The sequence below is a fragment of the Papaver somniferum genome, chromosome 10 (genome assembly GCF_003573695.1).
Source record: "Papaver somniferum cultivar HN1 chromosome 10, ASM357369v1, whole genome shotgun sequence".
NCBI classification, from domain to species: Eukaryota; Viridiplantae; Streptophyta; class Magnoliopsida; order Ranunculales; family Papaveraceae; genus Papaver; species Papaver somniferum.
Genome location: NC_039367.1, coordinates 9,780,115 through 9,798,236, shown reverse-complemented (window position 1 = coordinate 9,798,236; position 18,122 = coordinate 9,780,115). Strand labels below are relative to the sequence as shown.

At 36.8% G+C, this 18,122-nt stretch overlaps 1 protein-coding gene across 6 annotated transcripts; it reads left to right on the top strand.

Moving 5' to 3' along the window:
• The first annotated feature begins 3,586 nt into the window (after positions 1-3,586).
• On the top strand, positions 3,587-10,703 carry LOC113318399 (serine/threonine-protein kinase BLUS1-like). Of its 6 annotated transcripts, none has more exons than XM_026566555.1 (22): positions 3,587-3,948; positions 4,466-4,560; positions 4,705-4,895; positions 5,226-5,480; positions 5,686-5,810; positions 6,193-6,237; positions 6,340-6,421; positions 6,527-6,595; positions 6,674-6,844; positions 6,943-7,008; positions 8,050-8,118; positions 8,244-8,312; positions 8,395-8,465; positions 8,561-8,830; positions 9,004-9,119; positions 9,205-9,281; positions 9,416-9,526; positions 9,606-9,648; positions 9,755-9,810; positions 9,898-9,959; positions 10,059-10,110; positions 10,296-10,703. In XM_026566555.1, the coding sequence occupies exons 3-22, from the start codon at positions 4,728-4,730 to the stop codon at positions 10,356-10,358; spliced, it is 2,040 nt and encodes a 679-aa protein (XP_026422340.1). In that variant the 5' UTR covers positions 3,587-3,948; positions 4,466-4,560; positions 4,705-4,727; the 3' UTR covers positions 10,359-10,703. The 6 variants fall into 6 exon arrangements, with proteins under 6 accessions (XP_026422340.1, XP_026422339.1, XP_026422343.1 ...); XM_026566554.1 differs by having other exon boundaries at positions 4,681-4,895; XM_026566558.1 differs by having other exon boundaries at positions 4,466-4,895; positions 9,034-9,119; positions 9,761-9,810.
• The last annotated feature ends 7,419 nt before the right edge of the window (positions 10,704-18,122 follow it).

The following is an 18,122-nucleotide window of genomic DNA, read 5'->3' as shown; positions in this document are numbered from 1 at the left end:
AAGATGTGCTGAAATCGCTTCTCCTTCTTGCATCTTCAGATTAAATAGTTGTTCACACAACATAATCTTCCCCGAGGCTGATGACTTTTGATACAACTTTTCAAGTTTATCCATAAGATTATTCATACTAGTTTCCTCTTGTACGTTATTGTAGACTTCCTCCGTTAGACATCTACGAATCACGGCTACACAGCGATCAAGAGTTGTCCATTCATCGTCTTTGCGTGCTTCCTTTTTCACAACTCCACCCAATGGATCAGCAATGTCTTTCTCATATAGGTAGTCTTCCATCTGAGACTTCCAAAATGCAAAGTTCTTCCCATTAAAAATTTTAACCCTAGATACCGTACTTTCGTTATTATCACCCATAACTCCCACTCTAATCGTACTACGATAAACTCTAAAGCTCTAACTCGAACTCTGATACCAGTTGTCAGGATTTTCTTAGGGAATCACTGACAACCGCGGAATAACGGATCTTGAGATATTATGATGAATAATAAGTAAACCAAGCACAAGCAACTATAATTATACGAGAAAGGTAAATCAACTCACAAGACACAAGATTTATAGTGGTTCGACCAATACATACAACTTGTATATATTGTCTACGTCCACTTTGAGCCGCACCAACTCAAATCCACTATGAAGAAAAACGATTACAACGTCGTGTGAATCCCAGCAAATCCTTGGTTACACCGCAACAATTACCCGAAACGATAACCTTGTCTCTTGTTCCTCACCAATATGCTCTCGCAACGAAACCCTAGCTTTAGCCCTAAAAGCTATACAAGAAATCTCTCACCGATTTCTTAATCGTTTTCTACACAATACAATTCTACAAGGCCTAATTACCTATTTATATAGGTTACAAACTTGGCCACCAAGAATTATAACCGGTTTAGGAAACCTCTTTCCTAAAATATCATGGCTAACTTTAGGAAATAATTAGCTAGTCTTCGATTAACTAACACTAGCCTCCTTCGCGAGAAAATAGTGGGATTTTATCTCAATCACTCTGATTCATCTGACTGCGACAGTAAGATAATAATATTAAGACCAACTTAGAGAAACCTATAAATCCCATAACTAAAAACAAAAAGTGACGAGGTTGCGCAGTTGCAAAACAACTTCATAACCCAAACCATGTATTGTTAAAGGGGAAACATATTTGACATGACTACAAGAAATCATGATGAGTACATGTGAACATGTTATAACGACGGCTAGACAGACGACTTAATATTCCACCATTTTTACTACTAGTGTGCATATTCAATCAACATATACCTATTTAAGTAGTACATGATACAGCCAAGCTATGTAAAAGGAGGGTATGGTTTGACCTATCTAATGCGGAACGAATGAACTCAAGAGAGTGAAAATGAACTCAAACATCAATTAAACTTTGTATTCCTGTGCAAATTTAGTCTTCTATTTTGCTGGTAGTTTTGCTTTTTCATCGACAAATAAAAAGGCTTATATAGCTTGAAAACACAGTTTTCTAAAATACCTATTTTTAATAATTATATCAAAGTTTTTCTTTTAATTTTTTTTTAAAACATGCATTTTATTAAGTTAGACTGAGATTACACGTGGAAATAACATTCCCACGTGTACTATGCAGTGTATTACTTTATCGTAACATAGTTTTTTTCTCCTTCTTTTTAATCGAATTGTATAATACAATTTTTTGCAATAACTTTTTGATTAATAATTTCATCACTCAATAAATTGGATTCATATGATCCTCTTCTCTATCATGTTTTCATATTTTCTCCACTAGTTCGTGCTTTTGTTCATTTTCAAGTATGATTTTGAGAAAAATTCATAACAAATCAAAGTAGGCATGATTAATTACAAAATCTAGGAACGCTTAAAAAACAGGGCTGAATTGGGGGTCCCTGGAAAAATCATTGGAGACCCTAGCTACATGACAAAAAAGGTCATGAAATAGTAATTGGGAGTTACCCCTTATCACACTTTTTTTAAAATGGCTAAACTATCCCCAAATCATTAGTGTTAATTGAATGTTAATTAATTGTTAATTAGTTTAATTAGATTAAAATCAGATTTAGGGATAAAATTTTGATAAAAAAAATTGTGTTTTTGTGTTGTGGAGAGGAAGAAATTGAGTTTTGGGGGGAAAATTTAGGGTTATTTGAAACGAGTGATTCCAGTGGTGGAATCCTATTGCTCAAAATGAAGGAACCAATCCTCAAAATGAAGAACCCGAAGCTCAAAACAATCAGGTAAACTTCCCATACTCTTCAAATTGTATGAATGATGCTCCAAGTGGTCGATTCATGTACTCTATGCAACTACTCAGAGTGAGTGTCGTTAAGTTGATAGGGTAATAAACGAATGACTCTAAGAAGTCGTCAATTACTTGACACAACCTTTGACGACTCAAACCTGCAACTTTTGCAGGTTATGAAAAATCGTCAACCAAGTGTGATATAATTGACGACTCCGGCTAGTTAGGTCACACAGAGTCGTTAACTTAATATGTTTAGAACCCAACGACCCTATCACTATTTGGGACAGAGAGGTTGTTCTGCATAAGACAGAGTAGTTCGTATTTAAAAAGGGTCGTCGAGAAGAATCGTTAATGATTTAGAAATTCCTGGACGACACTATTCTAGGGCAGAAAACCAGGTTTAGGGTCGTTATCTACTACATCCTAGTGGTTAACGATTTTTCATCACTTCAACATGCATATCAAAAATCGTTAAGCAATACAAAACCGTGGTTAATGACCCTGGAACTGTAACTGCAATTTGGCAATTGAAAACCTAATTTTTCAATCAACAAATCAAATTAAACACAACCTCAACTTAGATTAGGGGATTTTAGTTCACTTACGACGATGAATAGGTGAGAATTTTTTTTCCTTAGAAGTTGTTAATGAAATGGGAGACAGTGGGAGGGAAGGAGCGGAGGAGAAGAAGAATGGGAGGAGGATAAGTTTTGATTGAAATGAAGATTGGGGGCCGAAGTTAGTGGTTAATGAGATTTTTAGGGTAGTTATTAGAGAAGGCTAAATTGGTATTTTCACCAACATTTTGAAAGCCCTCCATCTTTTATGGGGTGGATATAAATTGGATGAGGCCCCTAATTATTTTCCATGGTCCCCAATTCAGCCTTGTTAAAAATATACAATAAGATTAAATGTTGGTTTGTTGCCAGTTGCCTCCAAGTTTTAGAAATCTAGTTGACAAAGTGACAGCTAAGATAATATCCCACCCAACCGTCTTGCCAACTCAGCGACACTCTAAATCTCATCATCCGACCACGTGACATACACAAAACAAAGTTATTTGGTTTGTACATGCACGGTAGAGTACGGACATAACGTGGATTACGAGCTGATTGGATGTCGTACTGTCGTTTGTGTGGATAAATCTTCTCACTCAAATTTAATTGAAACCTAGAAATCTCAGCCGCACATATATGAGATATCTTCGTTGAAATTCTGACATTGCAGTAAATAAATAAAATGTGTCACTCCAGAAAACTGTAGACTGATTGAGAAGAATTTACAGAGACTCTTTCTCGCTGTCTGATTGTTTGATTAAGATGGAATTCATAACTCACCACCTACTATCAGAAAAACCCTTGTTGGTGGTGTGGGTCCTCCTCTCTCCTTGGTCTTCCATCCATTTGCAGCTAGCTGCACAAACTGGTTTTCTTACAATATTCCCTATTATTATTATTCACAGAAGTTTCAAGGGAGAGAAAGGAGAAAGAATACTAGGAGTTAGCTTTTCCATCAATGGTGGAAAAAGCAGCTGTTGATTATATATATATATAGGCTGACAAGTTCGAGGATGCATGTGCATAGATAGAGATACATCACGAACTATACCGTTCGTGACGAAAATTGCTTGGACTTGATCTTGGGGTATTAATAGGAAATGATGCTTCTTGAGAAAATTCAGCCATTGGGTTAGTACACTTTATTGTTTGATTAGATGGGTAAAACATTGATTTTATCTTTTTTCCATGGCTGCTTGTTTGGATGGAATTCTGAATGATTGTTTGTTTATGTGTTTTCATGAAGAAATTTGATTGTGTTTTAGTTTGGGACTAGTGGTTTAGCAGTGCTTGTTTAGATTGTAAATAATTGAGTAACTGCATTGGTTGTGTAATTCTGAAATCTGTACAATGTCTAAATAATGATTTAGTCAAATGCTTTAGGAATGTATTCTCAAGCGTTTTTTGGTCTAAATTTAGTTGTTAGCTCTACTGCAGTCGAGGGGTGATAGTTATGATTGACATCCTTTATGTCAACCATGGTATGTTGATTGTTTATACATAGTTTAGATGGAATTGAATGGATCAGTGTTATGAAAGATCCTCTTTGTGTTTAGTAAGATTTATGAGCCATAATTTAATGTCAGAGATAAAATGGAGGAGTAATATGTTTTACCTGAACTTCTCTTAAATTTTTTGTTTGCGGCAGGATAAGGGGATTTCTAATTTTCAGACACAGTTGTTTCAATCACTTAAAACACGTGCAGAAGTCGAAAAGTTATTGATGTAAATGATACTTTTAAGGTACTATAATTTGATTTTTTAAGCTGAAAGACAGAAAGAGTGTTAATTGATTGGAAAAGAGTCGCGTGCTTGGTTGACGTAAATTTTAAGACAAGTGTTTGAACTTTGAATTTGCCAAAGATTATAAAGTAGATGGGGTGCTAGACTATTTTACAGAAGACAAAACTATGGACCAAATAGCTGAGAAGAAATTTCCACTTGACGCAAAAGATTACAAGCTGTACGAGGAAGTCGGCGATGGTGTTAGTGCTACTGTGTACAGAGCTCTCTGCGTTCCACTTAATGAAGTAGTTGCTATTAAGGTTCTGGACTTGGAAAAGTGCAACAATGATTTGGTATGTTTCTTTATGTAATTTGAGTAATCAAAATTCTATCATATTCTTTGGTCTTACTTATAATTAGGTGTATGATTAACGGTTTGGAATTTGTATTCCGTCCTCTTTACAACCTTCAACTTGGATCCCCTTATGTGGAATGCATGCACATAATCAGCATTTTAGAACGGCTACATTTTGAACTAGCCATATTATTCCTGTTCTCGACTGCTTGAAAGTTGTAAACCATGTTGAGAATTCAATTTTCCAGTTAACATTCTGAAAATAATGCAGTGTGGATTGCTGGAGTGTTAGTCATAACTTTCTCTTTCTATTTTCTGAAATTTTCAGGATGGTATCCGCCGTGAGGTACAAACCATGACTATGATTAGCCATCCGAATGTATTACAAGCACATTGCTCATTCTCAGCTGGCCATCACCTTTGGGTTGTGATGCCCTACATGGCTGGGGGTTCTTGCCTAGGCATAATGAAGTCCGCATTTTCAGAGGGCCTTGAAGAGCCAGTTATAGCAGCAGTTTTGCGTGAGGTTCTTAAAGCGCTTATTTATCTCCATTTTCAAGGGCACATCCATCGAGATGTTAAGGTATCACATTATGATGCCTGTATCATAGCTTATTTTCGAGGCTAATGGGTAATGGCCCTTATTAAAACATTATCTGAAAGCTGATGGTGGCCACGTGGTGGGCTTTATTAAGAATCTACGTCAATATGATTATCCACTTTCTTCCTTTCTGCAATTTCATTTAGTTCATATTCACAATAACATTTGGTTCCCTGACGTTTTGCAGTCCGGAAATATCTTGGTCGATACTAATGGTGCAGTCAAGTTAGCAGACTTTGGTGTATCCGCATGTATGTTTGATTCTGGGGATAGACAGCGTTCAAGAAACACGTTCGTCGGAACTCCCTGCTGGTAGTGTTTGATGGTCATGAACTAAATCTCAGTTTACAGAGAAAATTAGCATTACCATAATTGAACCAAAAGAAATAGTTCAGCACATGGCTTCTTTGACCTGTATAGATGACACAGTGAAACTCCCTATAGTTCAAACTAAGATTAAGCAGTGTATGTTGGGGACTTGACGAAACTTTAGCGAATGTGCGTGTACTAACCTGGTAGACCGTACATCTAAGAAGAAAAGATGAGCTTTTACGTTAGATTTACATTACAGTAAAAATTATTTGCTATTGAAATCCGGTTCTCTGCCTACATACCTTTCTAGTTGATTATTTAACAATCTAGCTTAGAAATTTATGTTACTTATCACTTACTTTTTAACTGTGTCTTGCAACAGGATGGCCCCTGAAATTATGCAGCAATTGCATGGATATGACTTCAAGTAAGTCCATGACGTCCCATCTATTGCTTTTTGTCTAATTTTAAATGTATGGAATTTTTGTAGATCTAATCTATGTTTTTAAGATTGGTTTTGTTTAATCAGGGCGGACATATGGTCATTCGGAATAACAGCTTTAGAACTGGCTCATGGACATGCCCCTTTTTCAAAGTATCCACCAATGAAGGTGAATTTGTTATAAGTTCCATGGAATTTCAGCACTTATCTGTATCGGAACTGTTGCTTTCACTGGAATACAATACCATATAATTCTTTTCATTTGTTTTTCCAGGTTTTGCTGATGACCTTACAAAATGCACCTCCAGGTCTTGACTATGAAAGGGACAAAAGGTTTTCAAAGGTTTGTCTGTGTGCCATTCATTGCCCTATGAACATTTTCTATTGAGTACACTGCTATGACAGTGCTTTTTTGTTATAGTCTTTTAAGGAAATGGTAGCTGCGTGCTTGGTAAAGGATCCAAAAAAGCGTCCATCTTCAGAGAAGCTTTTGAAGCACAGTTTCTTTAAAAGTACACGAGCAAATGAATATGTTTCTAAAACCATTCTTCGTGATCTTCCTCCGCTGGGTGATCGCTATAGGACACTGAAGGTCAGCCTCATTTTAAGATGTTTGGTTAATCTTATTTTGGAGCTTAGTGGTGGCATATATTTTGCAATTCAGCTTCTGATATTGTTGTCTTCTTTCAGGAAAAAGAGGCCGAGCTTCTTCTGCAAAATAAAGATATGTATGGGGATAAAGAACAACTGTCACAGGTAAAATAATGGTTATACACTATCGTATTTTTCTTCGTTACTTCTAGGATTTCTTAGTATTTGTTATCTAAAATTGTTTGCACGATGACTAAAAATCGTTGTTATGTATTTTTTTTCACGGTTAGCTAATGGACCATGTTCAGTGTATTGTCATGCCTCCCCTTAAGAGTTTGAGCTTTTAGAGTTAGTCGATACAAACAGTGCTGTATATAGTCTCCCTGAACCTTTTTTCAACACCTCTCTCAAACATAGAATCTAACCAGATGCATATTCTTGGAAATCACTGCAAGATGATAATCAAAAGATAAGATGCGTTTGTATTTACCTCCGTTTGATTAATCTCGGGTTTAGTAGTTTTAAGATCCATGCCAATTTGTTTCCTCCTCACTGTTTCCAGTAATTAAAAGAAGAAAGTAGCCACCAAATTTTTTATGCGCCTTCATACGTAGTCCAAGAAGGCAAAAACCATTCCTGGTAACAGTGTAGACCCATCGAATTCCAAATCAGAAAGATTTGCAAGCCCGTGTTGCATACAAATTAACACAGGAGCATGTTGAACACACAACGTCCGATTTATGGGGCCTTTTTGTCATGTGGAAGCCTGTATTATCACTTTTGGTTGGTGGTTTAAGGTGAAAATCTGCAGAGCTCTTGAAAACTAACACCCAAAGTCTGGTGCCAAACCATAGTGCTAGAGAACGAACTCTACTCAATACACTGGCACTCTTGGATAGGATTAAAGTGCAAGTGTCAACAATCACCTTTGTCCATGCGAGTGGAATAGAAGTGTAATTCTTACTTCATCATAATAGATTGTTTTCAGAAGCAGTAAGCTCCACAACCAACTTATTTGAATAGTGTACATGCTGATGATCTCCTTTATCAATTCTTCACATTTGCTTGCATTGATATTAATGTGATCAAAGACATGGTAGGTACATATCAAAATGATCTGTCACATACTTATAGACAGCTTAGAATTATGTACTTCGGAGTTTAGTAAAATGCGATTAGTGTACTGAAGATCTGAAAGTCTTGCAGAAAGAGTACATGCGAGGGATCAGTGCGTGGAATTTCAATCTGGACGATCTGAAAAATCAAGCTGCCCTTGTAAGATATTTATGTCTCTAGTAGGAGGTCTATATAGTCCACTCATACGAAATGCGTCAAAATGATGGTAGATGAAACCCTCACCTTTCTTTTAATCCCTTCAAGGATGCCTTTTGCTTGTGCAGATCCAGGATTATGTTGAAACATCAAACTCTGAAGATCTAGATGCCTGTAACAAGCAGGACACTGAATATGTAGGTTTCCCCCCTAAAGAAGCATTTTAGTGCTGTCCCTTGACTGTTTTTGATAGTTCTGCCATTGACATTTATGTTTCAGGATGAATTAAATGAACAGAATCTGGAGGATTCATTTTCTTCATTTCCTATTCGTCCTTTACAAGCACTTAAGTATGCTGCATCCCTCCCTCCCTCCCTCGTGCGTATATATATGTAATTAAGAAATGAAAAATTATAGTTCCTGCAACTACATTTACTTTACGCAGGGGTCTTTTTGATGTTGGTGAAGATGATATCAACGCCAACCTCAACTCTAAAGACGGTAAAGAATCAAATCCTGAACCACAATTGCAGATGCAACTGTCACCAACAGCTGAAGAGCAGGAAACTAAATTAACTGATGACGAGAGTTCAGTAGGAGGTTGCTCTTTCCGAAAATTTGTTATTTCTGGTCAACGTAGGCAAGTCTACAGTGGTTCACTTGTTCCGGACAATGTTATCCCCCATTCAAGAAGAGTAAATCACAATGGGGACAGGTAATAATACTGTAACATTCATTTTAGGCTCTAAAGGTCTCTGTTTGCATTTATCATATGTATATGCATATCAACTTTATTTTTGTTGACTTCTTGACTCATTCTTTAAGATTTTTTTTGACAATATAATTCATAGTTCAGTTCAGTTCATTTTTTTTCTTTTTAATTTGCAGTTTGAGATATTTTCCTGTTGTGTTTTATAGTGAACAATTTCAATCAATTCAAGATAGAAACTATAGTGGTTCACTGTCTTATCGTAACAAAAGAGATGCCAAAAGCCAAATATTTGGTATGTCACCTAAATTCTTTGATTTAAGGCTACTTAATTTCTTTTCACTAGAAGTCTTGTACCCACTACTACGTATGATATGCAGGTGAGGATACAATGGATGGGACAATAGTTGAGCAGAAAGGACGCTTCAAGATCACATCAGCAGAGCTTAATCCGATGGTGAAGTGCACAATACCTCTCAGTTTCAAGCTAATACATGTGTTTTATGCCGATTGACATGCTGATCCTTATATTTGTGATTGTATTTTTCTTGGGCATGGGTTTGCTAACATCAACATTTAATGCTGAATCAGGATGCTCATACAAATTGCTTACAAAACCAGTTTCCAACAGCTACCAATGTTACTCCTGCATCAGTTCTTCCAATGTTGCATTATATTTTGCAAACAAACGCAATCCAGAGAGTAACCTCTCTCCCTCTCTGTCTCCCTCTCTCTGTCTCTCTCTGCCATTCCTAATATGGTTATGCTGGAACTTTGACAGGAACAAATACTTAAATTGATCCAGTATCTAGGGCAAACTCCTGGTAATGTCCATCATGATTTAGTGTTTGAGCTTCCAATAATATATCATTTTCCCCTATCATATATGTTAAACGAAATAAAGTACTAATTATGTTGGGTTGGCTCTAGTTACAGGTAGTCACGTGGGGTATCCTGATGCATTTGCTAATGCAAGTTTGGTACAGGTATTGAAATCGATTTTCCAGGAATGCACTGAATATTAAGTTATCAAGAAGCCTATGTCTGTGATCTTACATCTGTCAATGGTGCAGTCATTTGCGGTTCCTGCAAAGGAGAGAGAACTACAAACTCAAGTGGTTCACCTGCAGCAAACGTATGGCAATGGAACTTTTACATTTTTAATCATTTGTAACACGTTTAGTCATTGAATTCCCTAAGACCAATATTTTTTATTATCATGTGTCATTGTCAGCATTGAAAGTTATGTTGAGGAACTGCAAAGATTGAAGATGAGAAATGCTCAGGTGTGCATGTTTTCATTATTTTCATGAACTAAAGGACTTAATATTATACACTTGCGACAAAGGTTAAGTTCTATCTATTTATAGACCGCAAACACCCAGCTACGGGCTACCCACCTCTCTCCCCCTCTCTCTGAACTTTTGTAACGTCTATATCCTAACATATCGACTTGCCTTTTATTTTGCAGTTAGAGAGACACTTCAAGGCATACAAGGGAGGGGAGAAAATACCGGAGGAGATTGAGTTATGAGTTGATCATCATCATGTCTTACCAGAGAAAGGCTCTTAATGAGAGATGGAAGTATATCAAACAGGAAGGGCAGAAACTACTCCAGGACATTGAGAGAAGTCGTGAGTTCGATCATCATGTCACATCGATTTATCAGAGAACTAAGCGACAGATGAAAGCATAGCAGTAACAAGAGCTATAATTGCGTGTATTTGGTTGTAAAGCAATTTATATGTTTTGATGTACAAATACTTATTGCAGAATATTCCGTGAGCAATTGGCCAACCCAATTTTGAAATTCGTATCCTGAAAAAAGACTCATTACTCATAGTATAATATACCTATACGATACGATATTTGTTGCTGTAACATCACTCCAAATGCAATCATGAAATCACCACCACATCTTTCTTCTGCAATATATTTCCTCTCTCACTTTCACCTGTGTTGGTTTTTATTAGGGGACCGATCCTAAACTCGTCATAAGCCTATGGATAGAACTCAATTCGAAAACCGGTTGACTAGATGAGAGAACCCATTGATTTATAAACTACCAATTAAGCCCCATCTAACCAATGTGGGACTAGGATCCCAACATCCCACCACGCTTCCAGACCCAACGTCCTCGTTGGCCCACTCTATCGACACTGACCCGAAGGTAGCCCTTTCTCTTATGGCGGCTTCATTCCCCTATCAGTATTCAATGCGGGTGACAAATACGCCCATACATAGGTGCCCCAACACTTTAATCTAGCCTATAGGTCACCCCTTCCGTGGAGCGGGCATGAGTCGTGGTGGTTGGCTCTGATACCAAATGTTAGGGTACCGACCCTAAACTCGTCATAAGTCCATGGGTAGAACTCAACTCGAAAACCGGTTGACTAGATGAGGGAACCTATTGACTTGTAAACTACCAATTAAACCCTATCTAACTAATGTGGGACTAGGATCCCAACAGTTTTGAAAGTCGTCTAGGATTTGGGAACGGCGACAAGACAAAGGAATGGAATTTTATTTGTCGAAATCTTGATTTGCCAAACCTGCTATTCTCGAACAAGACTTGCTCTTTGACAACTTTTTATATATGGTGATGTCATTATAGTAAACTGGTAAGGTTATATTGTAAGGTTTATAAGCTTTTATATACATGTTACAAGGTAATGTCTGGTTATATTTATATGGTCCCCACACACCTAAGCCCAAGGCCTTGCAATGTTTCTATTGTGCGATCCAATAATAATATTTCATGTGTAGTGCTTCACAGATAGTATTTCGAATATAATTATTCAGATGTAGTTTTTTCCTTGATGATCATTGTGTCTAAGTTAATTGCCTCATTAAACCTCGCCAGGAAAACTAAGAGGAACAAAACCTAAACTAAAGAAAAAGAGTAAAATATTAATGAATCTTAGAACAGAGTTGACCACATATGTGCTGCCTCGTTAAAACCATGACAAGAATAATCAGTGGGGCAAAAACCTTGGCGAAGGAAAAAAAAGAAGAGTACAACGCGATAAGTCCATATGTATGCCTTTGCAGAATATCCACACATATCATCTTTTTTATATTTTAAAGATAATTGATGAAAACCTAGTATTGACGCAAAATAATAATAGTATTAATAATACTAGTTGACCTGTGCTGAAAATTATAGCGATGGGATCAATGTTTCGTTGTGCTGAAAAACTATCGTGTTTCATTTCTTTGATCTCAATATTGTTCAGCAATATTGATGCGATTTTCAACATTTAACATATACCTAGTTTAGTTATCGTTGTCTCGATAAAGACCTTGTCGAGTAACAAAAACCATGTGGGAAAAATTAATCTCGATCGAAGGAACAAAGAGTACAACTTCACACTTCGAAGTAAAATATGTCGACATCACATCCTTGGATCCTTCACCCGATGTCAGCATCTTTACCTGATTCCATTTAGGGGAATGTCCAGGCAATTCCTTTATTCATTTACTTTTCGAAAATCAATACAGGGAGTGACTTAGTTGTTAGAGCATTGCTCTGTTGAACCCATCATGCATTGGTATGTCAAATTTGGTTGTCATATTTTATCTCCAAAACTTGAGACTGCTTGGTTTGGTTACTAGAATCAACTTTTTCAGGTTAAACTAGGAACAATAGAAATGTTAAGACTCGCTAGTGTTACTGTGAGGAACCTGAAGACGTATCAGCATCAACGAACACATCGCCTTTCCCTTCGAGGTTAGTAACGCCGACTTGACTTGTTTCATATCTATCTACGGTTCTTTCAAGTCGTCTAAATAGAAAACATAACATACAAATTTATTTTATATATCTCTATTATTAGTGACTTGATCATTTCATTATGATCAAAGTGTCAAGAAAGAATATACTAGTTGTTTTATACAACTTTGGTATATTGGGGTTACAAAGTATAGTTTACCTATTTGGACTTCATAGATTCGACATAACACTATTTGGTAATTCGTTATTAATTAGTGTGATGAACTTTCGTGTTGATTCCGTACCTCAAAGCCATGTTGAATTACATAATTTAAGGATGTAGACTTTTGCGAAACTTGTTTCGTAGTTAAAAATGATTCAAAGGCTATAAGGATCGATCCTAGGATCTCGATTAGGATTGATCTAAGGATCCATGTTAGGACCGATCTAAGGATTACTACTAGGACCGATCATAAAACCCTGATAGAACCATTTATTTATTAACCAGGTTTCCGTTTTCGGCTTGTCTATTACTTTAGGGTTTGTGTAGATACCAGAAATATATTTATTTAATATGGAAAGTTCAAGATGTCGACATCTCTATATTGAGATCGGTAGAGCGGTCACGAAATACAAATTAGTCCTTTACTATTTAGGAATACGATCCAAAGGAATTGAGTGCTAGAAGTTTTCAGTGTGGGTGAAACAACTTAAGATGGTGAACTCTATCTTAGGATTCGCGTGCATTGACCAAATTGGTAGTAGGCGCAGGATATAGATACTGAAGGAACTGAGTAAATTAGAGTTAGTTTTCTTGGTCTCAACTATACGAAGTTGGTAGTAGTCTTTTTTATAGCGGCTTAATTTTGCGGTTTCCTCGTTAATAAACCTAGTTGTGTGCTTTTACTTTACTTTACTTTACGCATTATAATTATTGTTTTAGTTATAATAAAATAATTGCAATGTATGTTAATCAAATACTGCCTCAACATTCATCATAGTATTGACGGCTCCACTACCTCAACACATCGTGTTCTCGGCACCATCGCCTCAACAGCCACTTTAGTGTTCTGACGCATTGCTCCCCCAGAAGTTATCGTGATTCATGCTCTTCAGACGATGTTTTTATCGTCCCTCTCAACCGAGCATTGCTCCTTGGACGACTACTTGACATCACTACGCTGAGAGTATCAAGGCAAGTCAACTAAAGAGCATCTGGTAAAAAAATCGCGACTAAGTTAAATAACTTGTTTTGCTCCTATTTATAAAATCACCATCTAGTGCTTACCACACAATAATTTTACTGTTCCGTGTTAAGCATGTGACTTAATGTTGATGGTGGATTTTTGATAAAGGGTAAAATAATCATTTTAGGTGAATTTTCAGACCAGGGGTACAATAGTAATTTTATACATCAAGGGAAAAATGGTCATTTTATAATTCGAAGTGAAAAGTCATATGCATCCAGTTTTGGACCAGGGGAAAAACTGTCGTTTTATCAAAATTTGACCTAAAAGGGAATAACGGTATTTTAGGATTTTCCCCACAATACTTGATTGTCAAAATGTTTTAGTGCTACGTTCCATGGATGAACTCCTAAAGCTTACCTAACATCCATGTTCAGTCTCAGCTGAACAATATGGGTTCACTGAAGTATCTGATCAAGCTCTGCATGAGGGACCTGATTAAAAGCATCACAACTATATTAAGAAGACCAGGTAGTTGCCATGCTAGATGATAAGTGCTTAATTCTTACATATTGATTACTCAAATTTATATTTATTAGTTCTTTATTTTGTACATACTAATAATTTTATTTGATTTTGCAGAATTTAATAAATAAATTTCTGTTGCACTAAATCTCGGTACTTTGCCCGTAAAATGGATGAATATTTAAATGCCTCGGGTGAGCAGTTGGAATTGGAGTTAATTCTCAAAATAGCAACATATCTTTTGGGGTCCACTAGTATTGACATCATATAATGAGAATAATTCACATATTTGGAAAATATAATTTGTCTTGACTACAAGATTCAGAGGATTAATATAATATCTCTCACCCAGGGAAAGAAAAATGAGGCAATCTTTTATTCAAGGAAAGAAATAAAATCATTAGTTGGAAATCTATATATTTTCCATATTACATATTTTGTATTTCATTTATTTTGTAAATATACAATACTAATTAAATGTGAAGATTGTGGAAAGATTTCAGAGACTTGGGTATAAAAAGAGGTCAAAGACACATGAAGAAGGGAGTTGAATTTTTCTAGTTCACCAGAGCAAGTAGTTTAGGGTTTATTTTATTCGTTCTTTGTAATAATGGAGAGCTAACCCTCTTCACTGGGGTTGAAGATGAAGTCAATTATATCATGTAAGAGGTTCGTGTATTTTTTATAATAAATATTCTTTTTGGGGTTTAACTGATTTAATTAATTTCTCTTCATTAACGGCTTTGTTCTTTAAGCGTCTTGAATAGTCATCGGATATTGATATTTTATAAGCGAAGGAAATTATACCATTTTGGTACAACGAAAGTTTTGATATGTTTTAACGGTTATATATCCGGAGACATGAGATTGAGTTCGATATTGTCTTGAGTTATATTATGAATATATATAGACATTGCTTTGAGTGTTTGACATAATTAATAGGTGGATTCCGAAACTCCGATTTTATTTACTTTGTATATTTTTTTTATCTTATTAGTTTTATTTCAAATTTCTCAATTCATATTATTTTTTTAACAAAATTGATTGTAAATTTAAAGTAGCACTTATTTAGTCCTAGTGGGACCCGTCTTTTGTATACTATCTCATCGATAGTTGTGCACTTGCGGTTTACATATTTTTGTCCCATCAAGTTTTTGATTCAGTTGTGCACTTGCGGTTTACATATTTTTGTCCCATCAAGTTTTTGATTCCAACCGCTCACCCGAATCATATCCATTTATAAGATAGTGTAAATGAACCTCAAATGATCTTGAAGAAGACACCTGAAGGAGACGTGTTAAAGTTTACGGGCATCCAACTCAAAATCAATTGGCAACAAGTGGAGTAGCTCCACACCTTATATTATGGACCACTGTATGATTACCCTGCCTTCTTGGGTCTTACTGGGTTTCGCGTCTCATACAGGGCTTGACTCTGATACCATATTATGATACGGGCATCCAACTCAAAACCAATTGGCAATGAGTGGAGTGGCCCTTCCATACTATATTTAAGTTAATTATGTAATTACTAGCAATGTGGGACTATTGTCCTTCCACACGTCCCCTCACGTGTAAGGCACGTGCACCTACGTACGTCATTCGGTCACAAAGGCAAAAATCGGGCTTAGCTCTGATACCATGTTAAAGTCTGCAGGCATCCAACTCAAAACCATTTGGCAACAAGTGGAGTAGCTCCACACCTTATATTATGGACCACTGTATGGTTATCCTGCCTTCTTGGGTCTTACTGGGTCTCACGTCTCATACAGGGCTTGGCTCTGATACCATATTATGATACGGGCATCCAACTCAAAACCAATTGACAATGAGTGGAGTGGCCCTTCCATATTATATTTAAGTTAATTATGTAATTACTAGCAATGTGGGACTAATAATCTTAACACGCCCCCTCACGTGTAGTCTCGTTGGGTCTAACATGTGGACAATTAAATTGGGTGAGGCGCGGTCAATGACTCAACACAAATAGTCTGCTCTGATACCATGTTAGAATACGAGCATCCAACTCAAAACCAATTGGCAATGAATGGAGTGACCCTTCCATATTATATTTAAGTTAATTATGTAATTACTAGCAATGTGGGACTAATAATCTTAACATGTTAGAATACGGGCATCCAACTCAAAAGCAATTGTCAATGAGGGAAGTGGTCCTTCCATATTATATTTAAGTTAATTATGTAATTACTAGCAATGTGGGACTAATAATCTTAACATGTTAGAATACGGGTACCCAACTCAAAACTAATTGACAATGAGTGAAATGGTCCTTCCATATTATATTTAAGTTAATGTGATACGGAAGGACATTGAAAGAGATTCATTGGTAAAAGAACACCTGCAAATTCCAGCAAAACATCATCAGAGTCAGCAATACCAATACTGAGGTTGCGAGCACAAGCTACAAAATCTCTTTATATCAGGACCCTCGTCCAATCAAGGCATCCTCCTCCTGCAGAGTATGTAGAGTGGGGACTACACCACGCTGTCTGCTCCGCGCCGACAACATCCATCTGTTGTTAAAGACATGTTATACTAAACTGGAATTTGTGACTATCATTGACCACAAGGAAGCCACAACCATATCAATCATTGGTATTTACGATGACGATATCCTCAAGATACTCTTGCTAACACCAGTATCCATGTATTTCTTTACACATTGACCACAAGCATCAACCTTCATTCTCAGATGCTTGCTTTACCTGTTCCACACCGAGGAAATCACCCACTCAAATCCTTCAAGCATTACTTATGTTCTTGTTGTATATCTTCTTCACCAACGACTGCTACTAGTGGGGATGGGAAGGATATTTGGACAACAACGAAGGCCGACTCTTTCAATATCTGTAGTATGTGCTCTTGTGGTGCAGTCGAAAGCTCCGGGTCTATATCAATAGTATAAAACGGATGTTCGTGGTCAGGGTCCTTCCTACTTGTCTTAACCCCTTCTCCAGGATTAATGTCAATCTCTTTACTGATACCAGCGTTGAATCCTCCTCATGGCTAAAAATCTGTGACACCTGTTTTACCGCTTTGGGGGTATGATATAGTTAAGGATAGGACTTATATATCAACTCCTTTTTGGCCTCAACTTCTCAACATGATGAGGTACTAGTGTCATGACCTAATCCCGCTGCACAAACTTCATCCGACGAGTCTCACCACCAGCTGCTACCACTACCAACTGCCAATAATGTTGTTGTTGCGGGCTCATAACTTGTTCAACCCATATCGGTTCCAACTAGTTGTTGCTGCTTCCACCATCAACATTTGATCTTCCTTATGCGACTATTTGCTTCTGAGGGTCGTTTTTTTTTTTTTTTTGTACAAGATATTGTTGATGACATCATCAGAATTGTTGTTATCTCAGCCCACTGGAATTGGAGTTTTCTCGGTCTATTAGAGCTTCTGCCGTCATCCTTGCGATAAAATCTACAGGGGCAAGCAAGACTCTAAGTTATATTTCTTGACAAAAAATCAAACTCACAAGAGTCATATACGCCTCGGTCTACATCAAGATGATTTTCTTATCTTCTACCTTGGTGTTACCCACTACTACTCGATTCATCATCTCGTGTTGTTGTTGTCGCTCAATGCTTGTCTGTACTCCGCTCCCAGTTTCAAGGAATAAGATGATCTTCATCTGTTGCTACGGATCGATGAGTTGGTATTTTCTTGCTAGTTATTTCGCTGATGATGGTATCTGACCAGGACCACTCTACCAGGGGTTATGACTACAACGAAACATGTAAGTCTACCTATACCTTTATTTCAAATATATATAGTTTATAAATGGTCTTATATCTACGACGAGTTTAGTCTAAGAAATTAACTAATAGATATAGGCATT